The sequence below is a fragment of the Gavia stellata genome, chromosome 27 (genome assembly GCF_030936135.1).
Source record: "Gavia stellata isolate bGavSte3 chromosome 27, bGavSte3.hap2, whole genome shotgun sequence".
Lineage (NCBI taxonomy): Eukaryota > Metazoa > Chordata > Aves > Gaviiformes > Gaviidae > Gavia > Gavia stellata.
This window is the reverse complement of record NC_082620.1, coordinates 2551522-2566743: the sequence shown is the minus strand read 5'-3', so window position 1 is coordinate 2566743 and position 15222 is coordinate 2551522. Positions and strand designations below refer to the sequence as shown.

Genomic DNA, 15222 nt, shown 5'->3' with positions numbered 1-15222 from the left:
TGATGTCACCTCTACAAATATAACTGCCAGACCCCAAAGTTCACGTGTGTGGCTGGGGGGGGTTGGGATCCTGACGTGCAGAGGGACATGGGGCTCTCGCCTCTGAAGAGGAACCCTAATTAGATAGATGGGGGGAAAGCATCAGATGACAATATTCAATAATCACAGGTTTTAGTTGGAAGGAAAAAAAAAAACAAACCACAGCAGTGTGTTTGAAGAGCAATAGTGAAGGGCCCGGTCCTGCCTGGGCTAATGCACCAATATCAGCAAAATTACATGAGGCATGGACAAGATTTCTCGTGCACAGAAAGAAATAACTGCTCAGACTGAAAGTTTCAGGCTGCAGGAGCAAACGAAGTGGCTCTGTGTCTTCATTAAAAGGGAGGGTGAGTATCGAGACCAGGAAGTAACCATCACCTTGGGAACTTCTGGCTGCTGCCTACAGGCTTGGCCATTTTACTAGTCCTGCCACATATAATAAAATCACAAATTAAGACCCTCCTCGAGGGCTGCTCCTTCCATGCAAGGTTCAAGGAAGCACAAACACTGCACAGGGAATGGCAGCCCAGTGAGGAAATCCCGCAGGCTCTTCCCACGCTTCTTTCCTTTCTACTTTCCCTTTTTCTCGCCTTTATCCCAGGAGTTTTAAAGAACAGGTTTGATATCGGGTCTAAGCCAGCTCCTGCCCTCCAGCAAGAGACGGGACACAAACGACTTTTCCATGTTCCTGCCACGTCTACACCTCCATGACTCATTCTACAACCTTGTTTTTCACCTACATCTCTATTTCAGAGACAGAAAGAACTGCAGTTCCCTCACAAATGTCACAGCTCTGTGACTTCCCCTGAGCTTCTGTTCCCAAAGGGACTCCATTACATGGGAAACGCAAGCCCCGCTCCCACACCACACAGGGGGCTGGGCCCCACAGCATGCAGCACAGCAGGGCCTCACCCCCAGCCCCACACCATACGTGGGGGGCCAGGCCCCACACCACTCAATGCACCAGGGCCTGATCCCAGCTCCATGCCATGCAGGGAGCCGCACCACACACCATGCAGCATGGTGGGGCCTAACTGTAGCCCCACACCACACAGCAAAGTAGGCCCTAGCCCCCAGCCCCACACCATACCGGGGGCCAGGCCCCACACCAGGCAGTGAAGCAGGGCCTGACCCCAGCCCCACACCACAGAGGGGGCCAGGCCCCACACCATGCAGCATGGCAGGGCCTGACCCAGCCCCACACCACACAGGGGGCCAGGCCCCTCACCACACAGCACGGCAGGGCCTGACCCCAGCCCCACACCATACAGGGGGCCAAGCCCCGCACCACGCAGCATGGCAGGGCCTGACCCCAGCCCCACACCATACAGGGGGCCAAGCCCCACACCACGCAGCACGGCAGGGCCTGACCCCAGCCCCACACCATACAGGGGGCCAAGCCCCACACCACGCAGCACGGCAGGGCCTGACCCCAGCCCCACACCATACAGGGGGCCAAGCCCCACACCACACAGCACGGCAGGGCCTGACCCCAGCCCCACACCATACAGGGGGCCAGGCCCCACTCCACACAGCACGGCAGGGCCTGACCCCAGCCCCACACCACACAGGGGGCCAGGCCCCACTCCACACAGCACGGCAGGGCAGGGCCTGACCCCAGCCCCACACCATGGAGGGGGCCAGGCCCCACAGCAGGGCTGCGCCCAGCCCCACAGCGGGCAGGGTCTAGGCCCCTGAGCAAGGCCAGGCCAGGCCAGGCCAGGCCAGGCCAGGCCGGACCGGACCCCCAGTGCCCCCCCAGCACAGCCCGGAGCGGGACAACAACCCCCGCCCGAGCCATTTCTGTCCCCCACTTTATTATCACCCCCCGGATGGGGGGGGCCGGAACGCGCCGCTCCCGGAACGCCATCGCCGCCGCCGCGGTTGCCGCCGGGCCGTGAGGGGGAGCGGGATGGCGGTGACTGCGGGCGGCGCAGGCGCCCTTCCCGCGCCCGGCGCCATTGCGGCTGCTCACGGTGAGCCCGGCGCCAGCGCCCCCCGGCCCGGACATGGCCACCGACTCCTGGGCCCTGGCCGTGGACGAGCAGGAGGCGGCGGCCGAGTCGGTGAGTGGGGCCCGGGGCGGGGGGTGGCCGGGGGTCCCCTGGCAGCGGCCCGGCCCTGAGGCGCGGGGCCCCGGGGCTGCGCTGGCGCCGCCGCCGCCTCCTCACAGAAAAGAGCGAGCGCCGGAAACCCCTTTTCTCCCCATTTTCTTCTCTGGCGCATCAAAGGGGCAGGGAGGCCCCTCTCCTTCCCCATCGCGGCGGGGCCCTGCGGGCAGCACCGCCTCGGGGCTTCGCTGGGCCTGGGGTCTTCTTTTAGGGAAAAAAAAAAAAAAAAAAATCCCTTTTTTTTAATTTAAATTTCTTTTTCCTTTCGTTTTTTGAGTATCAAAAGGGTAGGGGGGCCCCTGTCCTTCCCCCTCACCCGACATCCAGACACAGCCCTGTCAGCAGCACCACTTCAGAGGTGGTCACCGAGCCTGCGGTCTTCATCCAGAGGCCAAACAAATCCCTTTCTCACTCATTTTTTTTTGTGACAAGATCTGAATTTATTTGAGGTGTTATGTTTTTTATTTTTCCAAGCTGCTCAAGCGCTGCGCTTTAGCGTGAAGAGCATTAATTCAGCCCCTGGATGTGCAGAAATACCCTCAGGGCTCCTCTCCCCATCATATTTCTGGTGGTAAAACAAACCCTCGGCGAGAGGGACTCGTCCTGGGACAGCTTGTGTCAGCCAGGATTGCCCTTGGCTCGAGTTTCCATCCTGGAATGTACATTTTCTCCCATTTGCCGTCAGCAGAGCTATTAGGAAGCAGAGATGCAGGGACAGAAAACAAACCCCTTCTCCATGTCGTCGTTACAGCATAGAAGAAGTTGTATTTATCTTAAAACTCCTGAAATCAAGTTCATCTCGTTTGCCTTCAAGCCTGGGTTTTCACTGGGCAATAATTTTAGCAGGCGGTAAATCTGGAAGCCTTGATGAAAGCTCAGGTTTTCCTAGCCATTAGTAAAACGTAGCTACGGTAGCCTTTGAATGACTGATTTTTTTGTTTTTCCTCACTTGTAGTTGAGCAGTTTACACCTGAAGGAGGAAAAAACCAAACCAGATGCCAATGGTGAGTTACGGCCGCTCAAATGGTCTTAGAAAGGGCGTAATGTTTTTCTGTTTGGAGCACTGCTGCCAAAGTAAATTCCCGATTAGTCAAGAAATTCCAGAAAAGGAAAACATAAAGCTAAGATTAAACAGTAGCGTAGACTAAATATCTGGCTGTTGCGCTTGTTGTGAACTTTTTTAAATCATGTTTTGCTGTATTGAAGGAGCTGTGCGGGCAAAATCTGTTGGCATGGTTAATAAACTTGAACTTGGCCGTACAGAGCAAGCCATAACTTGGGTTTCTTCTGCGCACCGATAGAGCAGGGCTCTCATTAGGAAAATGGGCTGTTCTGTAGCTTTTCCCACAATATTCAAATCCTAAAACTCTGCGGGTGTGGGCTGCCTGACCTCACATCTGCCCCAAAACCATCTGTTTAATTTAGGTGCTGTTGTCAAGGCAGATGACAACGTAGAGAAGACAGAGGATGAGGAGAAGGGTAAGTGCCTTCTTGAAAAAAGCTTTGGCAAGGAATGTTGAAAAGAAATTAATTTCCTACATACTTAAAGTAAGTCTGCCTTATGTCTCAGGATGGATGATCTTGTATCCTGCCCCAAGGACTTAATTGTAAGACATGTCCTTCTTCCATAATACTTTTAAAGCCATTGGGTCCTGTAATTACTTGGGAGACTCCTGGATTAGAGTGGAGAGAAATAAGGGGATAGCAGTATCCTCAAAGGCAGGACTGGATACAGGAGCAGTTGGATAACCTGGAGCTGGAATTGCTGTAGCAACCAACATGTTGCGTTTATGAAATGGCTGTTAAGAGGTGGGTAACAGCTCTGAATTCTTCAGAAGGTGGCTTTAGAAAACAGATTTATTACCAAAACCCCAAAGTGCAGCAGTTTAACCTTCTGTTTTGATCTCGCTTATCTTCAGCCCTTGCTGCGTTTCAGCCCTGGAATCTTTCAAAGTACCGTTTGTCCTCAAAGTTTCCTTGAAAAGAAAAAAAAAAACCCCACCTAAAAGGTGTCTGCCTACATGTCAGATAGTAGTAACACTTTAAGAGGCTTTTAACCCTGTCCCACCTTCCCGTTAGGTGTTAAGCTATAGTATCTTAATCAGAGTTCTGTATCTGTTAAGGTCCCCCTTAAAACAGTGCTCGCTTTGGTTTGTCTTCCTAAATATTAAATGTGAATCTCTGCGATATGCTGATAGATGTCTCATTCAGGAAGTTTGGGCTTTTTTATAACATTGCTCTGTAATAGAGAATTTCAGTATTTGGATGCATCTTGTCCTTTTTAACTGGCTCAGTAATGCAGTGTTTCAGTGGGAGCAACACCTAAACCAGGCTATGATTTATTTATTTTTCCTACCTCCTTTTTCAACAGAGGACAGAGCTGCCCAGTCCTTGTTGAACAAGCTAATCCGCAGTAACTTGGTTGACACAACAAATCAAGTGGAGGTGCTGCAGAGGGATCCCACATCGCCTCTCTACTCCGTGAAGTCTTTTGAGGAGCTGCGGCTGTAAGTGCCTGTCAGTTCAAAGCTGCTAGAAGGGTAATGCTGGGATGAGCCAGAGACTTCTCTGCGTTGAGCTGTTAAAACCTGGGAACAGAAATATTAAACAGGCTCCCTTATGACTATATTTTTCAGCATATTGTTTGGCCCGCTCGGTTGTAGGAAGCCTCCTCGTTCTTGAACTCGGGGAGAGCAGCGTTGACTCACTTTTGGTGAGGCTGCAAGAGCAGATGCGAGTTTGGAGCTGATGAGATAGTTGGAGCCTCCCCTGGTGTCCTGATAGATTCCCTGGCTGTGTAGGAGATACTGCTTAAAAGTGCATGGGTTTCTGTTTCAAATTACTGCAAACTTGTCATTAATAAATTAGCATAGCCTTTATTGTATTATTTAAATGCAAGGAGAATTATTTTATCTTGGTGCCTTGTGAAGGCTTCCATCTGAAACGAGCTCCTTTTAAGTCCTGGTTGATGTAGAGCTAGCATTGCTTTCTATAATCAGCTCTAGCAACACTATTCTGAGTTTCAGCGTATGGGTTTTGGTCTCCAAATGCACAGTGGAGCTCACGTGTGATAAGCTGGATGGGGTGGACAGAGGAGGGAGGGCTGTCCTTCCACAGCTGCTGTCACCAGAGTTATGTGAATTGCAAAGTGAGACCTTTTCTGTGTCGGAGGCACCGTTATTTCGCCACCAGTTCTCCAGGAAATGCAGGGAGGCTCGGAGCAGGTGTTCCAGCAGCACGGCAATGTTTGGGAAAACACAAGATTTGTTTTATTGGCAGAAGTAATGAACACAACCATCTTCCGTTACTGTTCTCTGACGGTTATTGTGAAGATCCAGGAGCAGCAGCAAATAGCACAATGGGAAAAGCGTATCTTTTCTCTGCCAGTGATACTGGATTTCTGTCCTGGAGAGACTCTACCGTTAGTATTGCCTGACCCTTCCTATTGAGTACCTTTACCAGTGGAGCTTTCAAGTGACGGTAGCTGTATTTAAGGCATGATGGATTTATATATGTTTTTAATGTGCAGAAGAGGCTGTCCCGTTGGGATTGTTGTTGGTTATATTGATGATCTCGGTTTTGTTGCTCTTTTGCAAGCTCCGCGGGGAAATCGGAGCCGAGGAGACTTCTCACCGTGAAATGTCAGGATGTCATTTCACTTTGTTAATGTTAGTGGTTGAATGTCTAACAAAAAAAGCTGAAGTCCTCTAGTGCCTGTTAGACTAATTCCCATCTTTCAAAAGCCAAACAATCCAAGTGAGTTAATGATGGGGGCAGCCAGACTAATTGAGTCTTCATTTTGTTGTGACTTGCTGTATCCTTGGCAACTGTTGCAGAGTTGGGCTTTGTACGTCCTTGCTTCTGAGCAGCACAAGGTTACGTTTTCAAAGAGCTTTTGTTCCAGCCGTTGTCTGAAAGTAAGATACGATTTTTAAAAAGCATGTTGTGCTGAATAGGAAGTTCTTAACAGTGGGAAATGGTGGGCAGGAAACCTGTAACCTGCTTTGAAAGGAAAGCCCTCACTTCTGAGTACCACTAACAGCACTCCAGTAAGCACTTGAAGGTCATCGGCTAAGAGTTCGCTAGCAGCATAACCTGAATTTTAGGTTGTTCTTGGATCTCCTTGTCTGCACAAGTGTCTGCTGAGACTAGAAAGCTCCCTTGAGAAAACGCAATTGATGAGCATTTGAGGACACACTTAGGTTTGAGTGCTGGGTTGTAACCATGGATCACTAGGAGTAGTCACGGCGAACTAAGCTTATCAGTCATTTACCAGTTTTGTGCGCTAAGCCAGTATCGCTCTGGTGTTAAGATGTCGGTATGTATTACAGAATCCGTTACAACTTACTGAAATCCTTGCAATGATTTCGTGAGATTACGGTTTATTCTGTTCCTCATACACTGAGGTCGCTTTGTTCCGTATTCGAGGCTTCAAGGAGTGATAATTTTGGCGCTCAGATTAGGCATGGCCGAGGAAAAGGGATTGGCCTAAAGGACAGGATTAATGCTTTCTGCTCTGGGATTCCCGGGATTGTCTGAAAAGCTGCTTTAGAACAAGAAGCCCAGTGCTAGCCTTAGAGCTGTGACACACGGTTTTCCGTGTAGGTGTGAAAGGCGGGCATGCAGGCTGCCTTACTAAATCAAGGAGTTTTTTGCAAAAGTTTCCTTTCCAAACTTTCTGCTGTCACTTGTTGTAGCTTCCAGGCATTAATCATAGTCACCTCACCTGTGCGATCATAGCGGGTGCACAGAAAGGGGCATCTCTAGGTCTGGTTGCAAGGTTTCTTTCTCACCTTTTTGTACATAGATGAAAGCCAAATGTACTTTAATAGGTCACGGTATAAAAAACTCCTCTGTTTTCAGGAAACCACAGCTCCTGCAAGGAGTCTATGCCATGGGCTTCAACAGACCATCTAAGATACAAGAGAATGCCCTGCCCATGATGCTTGCTGAACCGTATGTACACATACTTTCTATTCCCTTCCAGTATAGGAAGGATTTGAAAGATTTAGTGCACTATTACTGAACTTGGGATGGGAGGATGGTGATGGGGGACCTGTCCGGGCTGTGGTGAAAGGTTTCCCATGCCACGGTGTTTCTGTGGTCACGAACTATGTGCCAGCAGCCCTGGATTTGTCCTTTTCCTAGGGCTGGTACTGAACACACAGTGCCGCAGCGTTCGGCTGAGGTCAATCCGATTTTCCTGGTCAGTGTAGAGGAGAAATAATAAGGCTGCTGTGGAACAGAGCTCCAGAAATCCTGGGTGGGTGGGAGTAGTTGAGATACTGCATGGCTGGTTTTCCTCTCTGCGCCCCTGAGCTGAAATGTATGAAGTGTTAAGACACTAGGGGGAGATGTGCAAAATGGAAAAGTACTGCCAGATAATCGCAGTTTTCCTTCCGAATCTCCATAATCAAGAGGTGCTGAAAGAGAGAGTTGGTAGAGGGCAGAAACTAACTTCTGCCCCGTGGAACGTAGCTGGTCAAGTCAGGCACCAGTCCAGAGCAGTGGTAAATCTACAAGGTATTAAAATGCCACTCGCTGCATTTTCTTTATCATTCAACCCCCTGAATACATTGTCCGGGTGGTTCATCTGGTTGAGCTCATGTCTCCTGTACGTTCTTCAGCCCACAAAACTTGATCGCACAATCTCAGTCCGGTACTGGCAAGACAGCTGCCTTTGTCCTGGCCATGCTCAGTCGTGTTGAACCTGGGAACAAGTATCCACAGGTAAAGTTTCTGGGACGTGACTGTTTCGGGGGGTTTTGGGGTGGTGCAGTGCCACCTAGTGAAGAGGCTGGGCTTCTGTTGAGACCTTTGATAGTAAATTCATAGCTTGATGAACCCATCTCTGATGCTGTTTATGTAAAGTGCTTAGCTGGTGATTGGGAATCTATCAAAATGCCTTTAATGCAGAAGACGTGGATTTCGCTCACAACTTGTTCCTGTCAGTCCCTCCCTTGCATCACTAAGGTTACCATTGCTTGTTGAGGAGTTAAATCGGGGGGATATCATTCTGGGAGAAATTAAGTCAGAGAAGTATTGCAGGCTGAAGGGGGTTAAGTAAGTGGAATTTGGGATGGAAGAGAAGATATCTGTGACAACAGAGCAGAGAACGCCTGGAAAGGGGCTTTTCTAACCCAGTTTCCTTTATGACATAGTTGAGCAGTGTTATCAAGGCTAGAATTCTTTCCTTAAAAAATGCTGTTCTTATCTCTTAGTCTAATTGTAGGTGTTAGGTTCCTTGCCACTACTGTCCATATATGTCCCCTAGCAGAGTGCCTGCACTCTCAAGCCCGAGGAGCAGAACTGAACACAGAAAGCCAGTAGCTAGGTGACTGTGTCACATCAACTCATTCCCTTAGTTCCACAATGCAGAACTGATGGGCTTTCAGAAACTGTTCAGCTGCTTGCATGTTCGTCTTCAGGAAAACTTCAATAATAAGGATTTTTAAAAGCAAGTGTGATAGTGTTGCCCAGGATGTTGGTCATCTCAAACGCGTTATCCTTCTGTCCCTCCAGTGTTTGTGCCTTTCCCCAACGTACGAGCTGGCACTTCAAACAGGAAAAGTGATTGAACAGATGGGAAAGTTTTATCCGGAGCTGAAACTTGCGTATGCTGTCCGAGGCAATAAACGTGAGTAAAGTGAAATGCTACCAACAGACTGTAAATGAGAAAATAATATTCCTTGGGTGCAATACAGCAAACGAACAATAGAGCAGTCAGATGGTGAAATAGGCTAGTTCAGAGAGGGGCAGAGCATTTCACTGTCTGCCCGGCCATCTTATGAAAACCTTCCTTTCTGTCTCGGCAGTGGAGAGAGGTCAGAAGATCTCTGAGCAGATTGTAATCGGCACACCTGGCACTGTGCTGGACTGGTGTTCCAAACTGAAATTCATAGATCCCAAGAAAATCAAAGTGTTCGTCTTGGATGAGGCTGACGTGATGATAGCAACCCAGGGCCATCAGGACCAGAGCATCCGCATTCAGAGGTAAGGACTCGGTGTACATTGCCCGAGGTGATTTTTGTTTCTTTCGATGATAGCTATTTTGTAAGGTAGGGACAGCAGGGCTAGATTCTCGACCGGTGTCTTCACCGATAAAGCAACAAGATTAAAATGATATATTTAGCACTAATCCAGATGGTTAATAGAGGCAGAATGTCAGGGGATGACAAGCAGTTTCATTTTCTTACAGAATAAAAAGCCTGTCCCTGGAGCAGGGTTTATTCATTTTTAAGAATGCAAGTCTGGATGCCACTGGTCCATGAGGGAACGATCAGGTGTTGGTAAGATTAGCATTAGTCTTTCCAGACACTGAAATAACTGGTTCTGAGGTTATTGTTCTGCTTTGCCTATAGCATTAATCCCATCAGGATATCAGGGGGGCAATGGTGTTGCGTGGGAACCCTGCCCATTTTGCTCTCTCTTGCAGAATGCTCCCCAGGGACTGCCAGATGCTTCTGTTTTCAGCCACTTTTGAGGATTCTGTGTGGAAGTTTGCTCAAAAAGTTGTTCCTGACCCAAATATTATCAAACTGAAGCGAGAGGAGGAGACGCTGGACACTATTAAGCAGTATTACGTTCTGTGCAATAACAGAGATGAGAAGTTCCAGGCTCTCTGTAATATCTACGGCGCTATCACCATTGCCCAGGCCATGATCTTCTGCCACGTAAGTCCTTTCAGGGAATGTTAGTCCCAACGACCCTGTTAGCGTCTGCTATTGCTAAAAACCTGGCCAGGCATGCTTTTCAGAAACTGAGAACACGAATTGCCCTTTTCTTTGGCTTTTCTTCGCTCTTTCTTTGAGTGAAATCCTGAGAGCCATGATAGCACTAGCTAGTTCGTTTCTCTGGGTTTGTCCATCCAGGTCATTTTTATTCTTGAAGTCCTCTGAAGCAAAGATCAGAGTAATGCACAGTTTTCCAAAACAAAATATTATTCAGAACTACTGAGCAAACCCCAAAACCCTGAGGTTGGGTAAAAATAGGGCAGAATGAGGGATGGGGAAGACTTGTAATTCTGCAGCTGAGACATTACTTTTCCTGGGGCTCCATTTCCCTCAGGTAATTGGTGATATACCTCTGGGGTCTCTCTGTGAATCATACTGAGACGTCTTTTTTTCTGGAAGCCACCATAAGTCATGGAAAAAAAACAGTGCTGACAGCACCAGAACAGCCCTGTAAATCTAGCTCAGACAAGATAAAACCTGTAGTTGGAGTCTGCTGCAGCAGTCTGCTTTTATGTTGTCTCGAGATGTAATAATATCAGACGTAATCAGAGCTCAGAAAACCATCATAATTGGAAACTGTTTAATTCAAGACTCTGTATAGTCTCTATGGGATTTCACAACTACATTCAGCTCTAAACCTGCCATTTTCCAAGCTGAGTAGTTTTGTTTTCTTGACAGTGCTTGTGAGTTTTTAGCCTACATATGTAATCCTTCATAGAGTGCAAGCTGAGGAGAAGAGCACAAAGAAAAAACACATCCTTTTCTTAAACAAGGGTTGCTGTGGTGGCAGATGTACGTTTTCCTACTTCTGATATGAGAGCTGGGAGTGCAGTTTGGAATGGGGAGAGGGGAGGGCACAGCGCTTAGGAGCCGTTTCCTTTTGAGATACTAAAACTGAGGAGCCGCGGAGCTTCCAGTCGACCCCGGAGAGGTTTGTTCCCGCTTTACAGCATTAAAACTTCCTCCCAAAGGCAGGCCTCGCTTTGTGTTTCAGACTCGGAAGACGGCCGGCTGGCTGGCGGCGGAGCTCTCGAAGGAAGGCCATCAGGTGGCATTGCTCAGTGGGGAAATGATGGTGGAACAGAGAGCCGCAGTGATAGAGCGTTTCCGAGAGGGCAAAGAAAAGGTGCTGGTGACCACAAACGTCTGTGCCAGAGGTAGGGCATGGCAGAGCTGGGCCAGGGAGGGGCAGAAGCAGCAGTTCCTAAGATAACACACTGCTGGCCAGCTTGCAGAAAGAATTCACGTCCTCAAGTGTTCCAGTCTGGACAGCTTAGGGTCCTTAAAGCTGTTCCTGGACTTCTGGGCTGCTGACTGTGTCTGTGCATATAAAGATGCCCATGGGCAAACACAGGATTCCTTGTAGGCTTCCTGCAGCTTGGGATGAAAAAGTCCATCCTGTGAGAATTTTATGCTTCTGGCGCCAAGCCTGGCTTGTACTGCTGACCCTCAGTGTTTAAAATAAACATGTTCCGAAATACGGAAATCTGAAAAGTACTGAACTCCAGTAGGAATTTGTGTTGCAATTTGACATCCTAGAACAGTTAAGACAACATAGTACTTGGAAAAAACAAGAGGCCTTTACAGCTTCGGAGAGGGGAGAGAGTTTCCAAAATACGTAAGTGCTGGTTAAAGCATCTCTGACTGCTTTTCCGTTAGCCATCTCAGTGGGATTCTCTGGTGTAACAGCTAGATAGTTTTTATTTCGAAGTACCCCGTAAGGATATTGTGGAAAAGATCCATTTCAGAAGTTGAGACTGGCTTTTAACTCTTCACTCAATGTGGAGGCAGCCACACAGCGGCGCATGGAAAGCTGTTGGAAATTCTGCTGTTGGGTAACCTGGATGTGGGGACCAAACTGCACGCAGGTCAGGCCAGAGCAGGCTGTTCCCGCTATAAAGCGGTTTAAATGTAGTTGTGTAATCTGATGCTTTCTTTTTATCAGGGATCGATGTAGAGCAGGTCTCTGTTGTTATCAATTTTGACCTTCCTGTGGATAAGGATGGAAATCCAGATAATGAGACTTACCTCCACCGGATTGGACGTACAGGTCGCTTCGGCAAGCGAGGACTGGCTATTAACATGGTGGACAGCAAGCACAGCATGAATATTCTCAACAGAATCCAGGAACATTTCAGTACGTACCCTCAGACTTTCTTCTTTCTCTAAAATTAGATGTTATTTCTGCAGAATTTGGCTAGCTGTATGCTGAGCAGATACTTACTGAGCCTTAAACTGACTGCAGAAGAGCACATCAGCTGCGTTTTGTGTAATGTCACTTAGGATTGTGAACTGCTACACATGATAGGAGCAGAAATAAATCAAGTTGTCGGTTTGCTGGCTACCTGGATAGTCCTTAAAATGGATGTTCCAGAGATGGGTAATATTTGAGTACCCAAATGGGCCTTTGAGAAGAGAATAAAGTTTTATGTTGTAGTTTTAAAACCTGACTGAACATTTCATGGATAAACCTGAACTCCTCAAGACCAGCTAAAGAAAGCAGCTTTCCCTTCTCTGCTGTGTTACGAAATCTGACTTATTTCTCATCTTTCCCAGACAAAAAGATAAACAAATTGGATACTGACGACTTGGATGAAATTGAGAAGATAACTAACTGAAGTACAGCTGCTGGAACTGGTGTGTACCCTGCTGTGGAAGCTCTCCCACTACAATTGGATCAGCGTTCAGATTGGCACGCCTCTCAGCTAGTCCCGAAAAGGACTCTTTAAGATATGAGTACACAAAAATTACCTCATTTTAAAAATTGCAGTTGGACTTCAAATTGTGCAACTATGGGGAGGAAGAGGAAATGTTTACAGAAGCTTTTAACATTTCTTAGTTTAGCCTTAAAAGGGGAAGATTTTTGAATTCTAAGAAATACACTTGCCAAAAAATGGGCAATATGTAATTATCTAAAACAAATTTAAAAAAAAAAAGCTTTATTGCCTATAATTGGAATGAAGTTCAGCACTAACCTGATCAGTTAAAATTCAACAGTCAAATATATAATGGACAGAAGTGAAGAAAAGAAAAAAAAACCAAACCAAACAAGGCAGCTGGTTTTTGGCTAAAAACTCAACTTGTACAAAATAGGATGTCATTCTCTTTGGCGCTCCCCTGAGCTCTTTAAGACTCATTTCTGGCTTCCTGATGGATTTGCCCTGCTTTTCCTTACGTAAATTGTCCTGAGGATGTCTCCAGTAGCTCATACTTGCAAACACAGGTGCCGTGTTGCTTTTGCTGGGCAGTATTTTCTTTTAATTTGTCCTTGATTTGTTAGAATGGCCACTATACGTAAAGCGGTGCAGTGGTGACAGTGCTTAAGTACGTACTCTAGAAGTTCATCTGAAGCGTTTAACCTCACCAAGGTGTGGGTGGGTGGGCTGGGGAGGGAGGGCCAGTATGAAGGGAACTGTACTAATTAATTTTCTGAATAAATTCACCTCCATAAAATGCTAATGACTGTTGGAGTGGGGGTCGGTCACCTTTAGACAGGTGGTGCCAGTTCTAAGATGATGCTGTGAAGCTCCGCATGAATAACGTACAGAACTGCTGGGCTTCACCGATCAGTAATAGAAATAAAAGAAAAAACAATAATCATGATAGCTTGTATTGACCAAAAAAAAAAATACCTTTAGAACACCAAATTTACCTGTTACAGTATGTTTCAGTACCAGAGTTTTGAGTTAAAATTGCTCAGCCAAATTGCAGACGGGAAGCGCTCCACTTTCATTGTGCTCGTAGTGCAAAACAGGTCATCAGTCCCTCACCCCGGGGTGATCCTTGCCAGAGAAGGAACGATTTGCAGCTTCTGTGCTCGGGCTCTTAGTTGGGTTGGGACCATTCTCATGCGCACAGCTGAAAGCCTGTGGGTTGTTCCCCCAGCCCGGTTTCCAGGAGAAGGAGGCTCCTGAACTAGAACTTAGGGTGCACAGCTCTTTTTGGGGAAAATGGGACATGCGTGAGCAGCCATCAGCCTGCTACTCGGTGCAGGAATCACTTCAAAACAAATGTACAAATTGTAAATTTAACTAGGAATTTTCTTTGCAATTTTGGCCATCATATTCTGTTCAAAGACAGGAACATGGATCCTTTTACCAAGTAAAAAAAGGCTCATTTAAAATGTACCTAAAATTTTAGGAAATTGTGCACCCTTTTATCAATTTGTATAAAGGCTTTAGTGAAAAAAAAAAATCTGTTAAAATTAAACTTTTTGTATTCTGGGGTGTATCTATTTTTATTCTGTTGGAAACCTATTTAAAGTGGCAGGTGAGTGAGTGCTTGCGTGTCGAGTGGAAGACTTGTTTCAATCACCTACTTTAATAGTACAGCTGAATGACCTCGTGACAGCAGAGTATTGGGTTGAATTGTCATGGAAGCTGCTGCTGGTCCTGTGTGCTGTTTCTAATGTACTTTTAATTGGAATAAAGAACACATACTGAACGATGCCTCTGCCAATTTCTTGCTTGAATACTTCGTTGTTGTTCAGAAGCCTTAGGTAAGGACATTCCGAGCCAGGAGTCCTGGTGAGTTTTCTATTTATGACCACCTCAAAGCATCCTGTGACTTCACCTGATCTAATGCTGAATTTCTGAATTTTTTTTTAAGCTTTTCCACAAGGAAGCTTGTTAAATGATACCGCACAATAAATGAGATCAAATAAATACTGATCTTCCTCCCCCATAGTGCTTCTTGTGCTGGATGTGGCAGAGTTGCTGCATCCCCACAAGACTTTCAAAGGGAAGAGAAGGAGAACTGGGAGAGAAAAGAGATTTTTTTTTTACCTGCACTGCGCTTGCCTAGATCAAGACTTGATGTCGGTTTTAGAAAAGGAAATAATTAAAATGTGCATCTATCTTTGAAAATGCTGTAGCATGGGTGAGTTTGTTAGAGGACCAAACTCATCCAGCTGTATCTTGAAGATACTCGGGAGCAACATCCTCCAGCATGAGAAGTGCTGTCCACTGTGATCCAAGCTGCTCTTATTCTTCTGTTCTTGGTCAAAGCGTCGGCCTCTGTACGCTCTCAAAGCTGCATGGTGGTTGCCGTAGCTCTGGTGCTTATCAGCGGACAGTCACTGATGCGAAGGGCTTCCTTCTTTGCTGTGATCTTGTATTTAATACAGGACGGAGATAAAAACTCCAGGAAGGCACATGCAAGATGGTGTGGATGGCAGCTGACTGTCCAAAGTCTGATTTGGATGGTCCCCGAGGTATTTGCCATCAAATCAATGGCATTTCTTGTTTAAGAGGAGATGCGATGGCTAAGCCTGCAGTTCACATACATAAATCATTTTAAGTTCAAGTTTCAGCCTAAAAGGTTTTATTGATGGTACTACC

The 15222-nt window shown here is 46.9% G+C and overlaps 1 protein-coding gene across 2 annotated transcripts; it reads left to right on the top strand.

The window, feature by feature from the left end:
• The first annotated feature begins 2047 nt into the window (after positions 1-2047).
• On the top strand, positions 2048-13228 carry LOC104251330 (ATP-dependent RNA helicase DDX19B). Of its 2 annotated transcripts, XM_059829885.1 has the most exons (12): positions 2048-2105; positions 3106-3154; positions 3576-3629; positions 4522-4657; positions 7014-7106; positions 7778-7880; positions 8673-8787; positions 8966-9143; positions 9586-9823; positions 10878-11040; positions 11829-12020; positions 12440-13228. In XM_059829885.1, the coding sequence occupies exons 1-12, from the start codon at positions 2049-2051 to the stop codon at positions 12499-12501; spliced, it is 1440 nt and encodes a 479-aa protein (XP_059685868.1). In that variant the 5' UTR covers position 2048; the 3' UTR covers positions 12502-13228. The 2 variants fall into 2 exon arrangements, with proteins under 2 accessions (XP_059685868.1, XP_059685869.1); XM_059829886.1 differs by lacking the exon at positions 7014-7106.
• Positions 13229-15222: the final 1994 nt, after the last annotated feature.

Coding starts and splice junctions, on each gene's coding strand:
- LOC104251330 (XM_059829885.1), top strand. CDS start 2,049: ATGGCCACCGACTCCTGGGCCCTGGCCGTGGACGAGCAGGAGGCGGCG. Junction 7,107..7,777: donor CCCATGATGCTTGCTGAACC/GTATGTACACAT, acceptor TACGTTCTTCAG/CCCACAAAACTTGATCGCAC. Junction 8,788..8,965: donor TGCTGTCCGAGGCAATAAAC/GTGAGTAAAGTG, acceptor CTGTCTCGGCAG/TGGAGAGAGGTCAGAAGATC.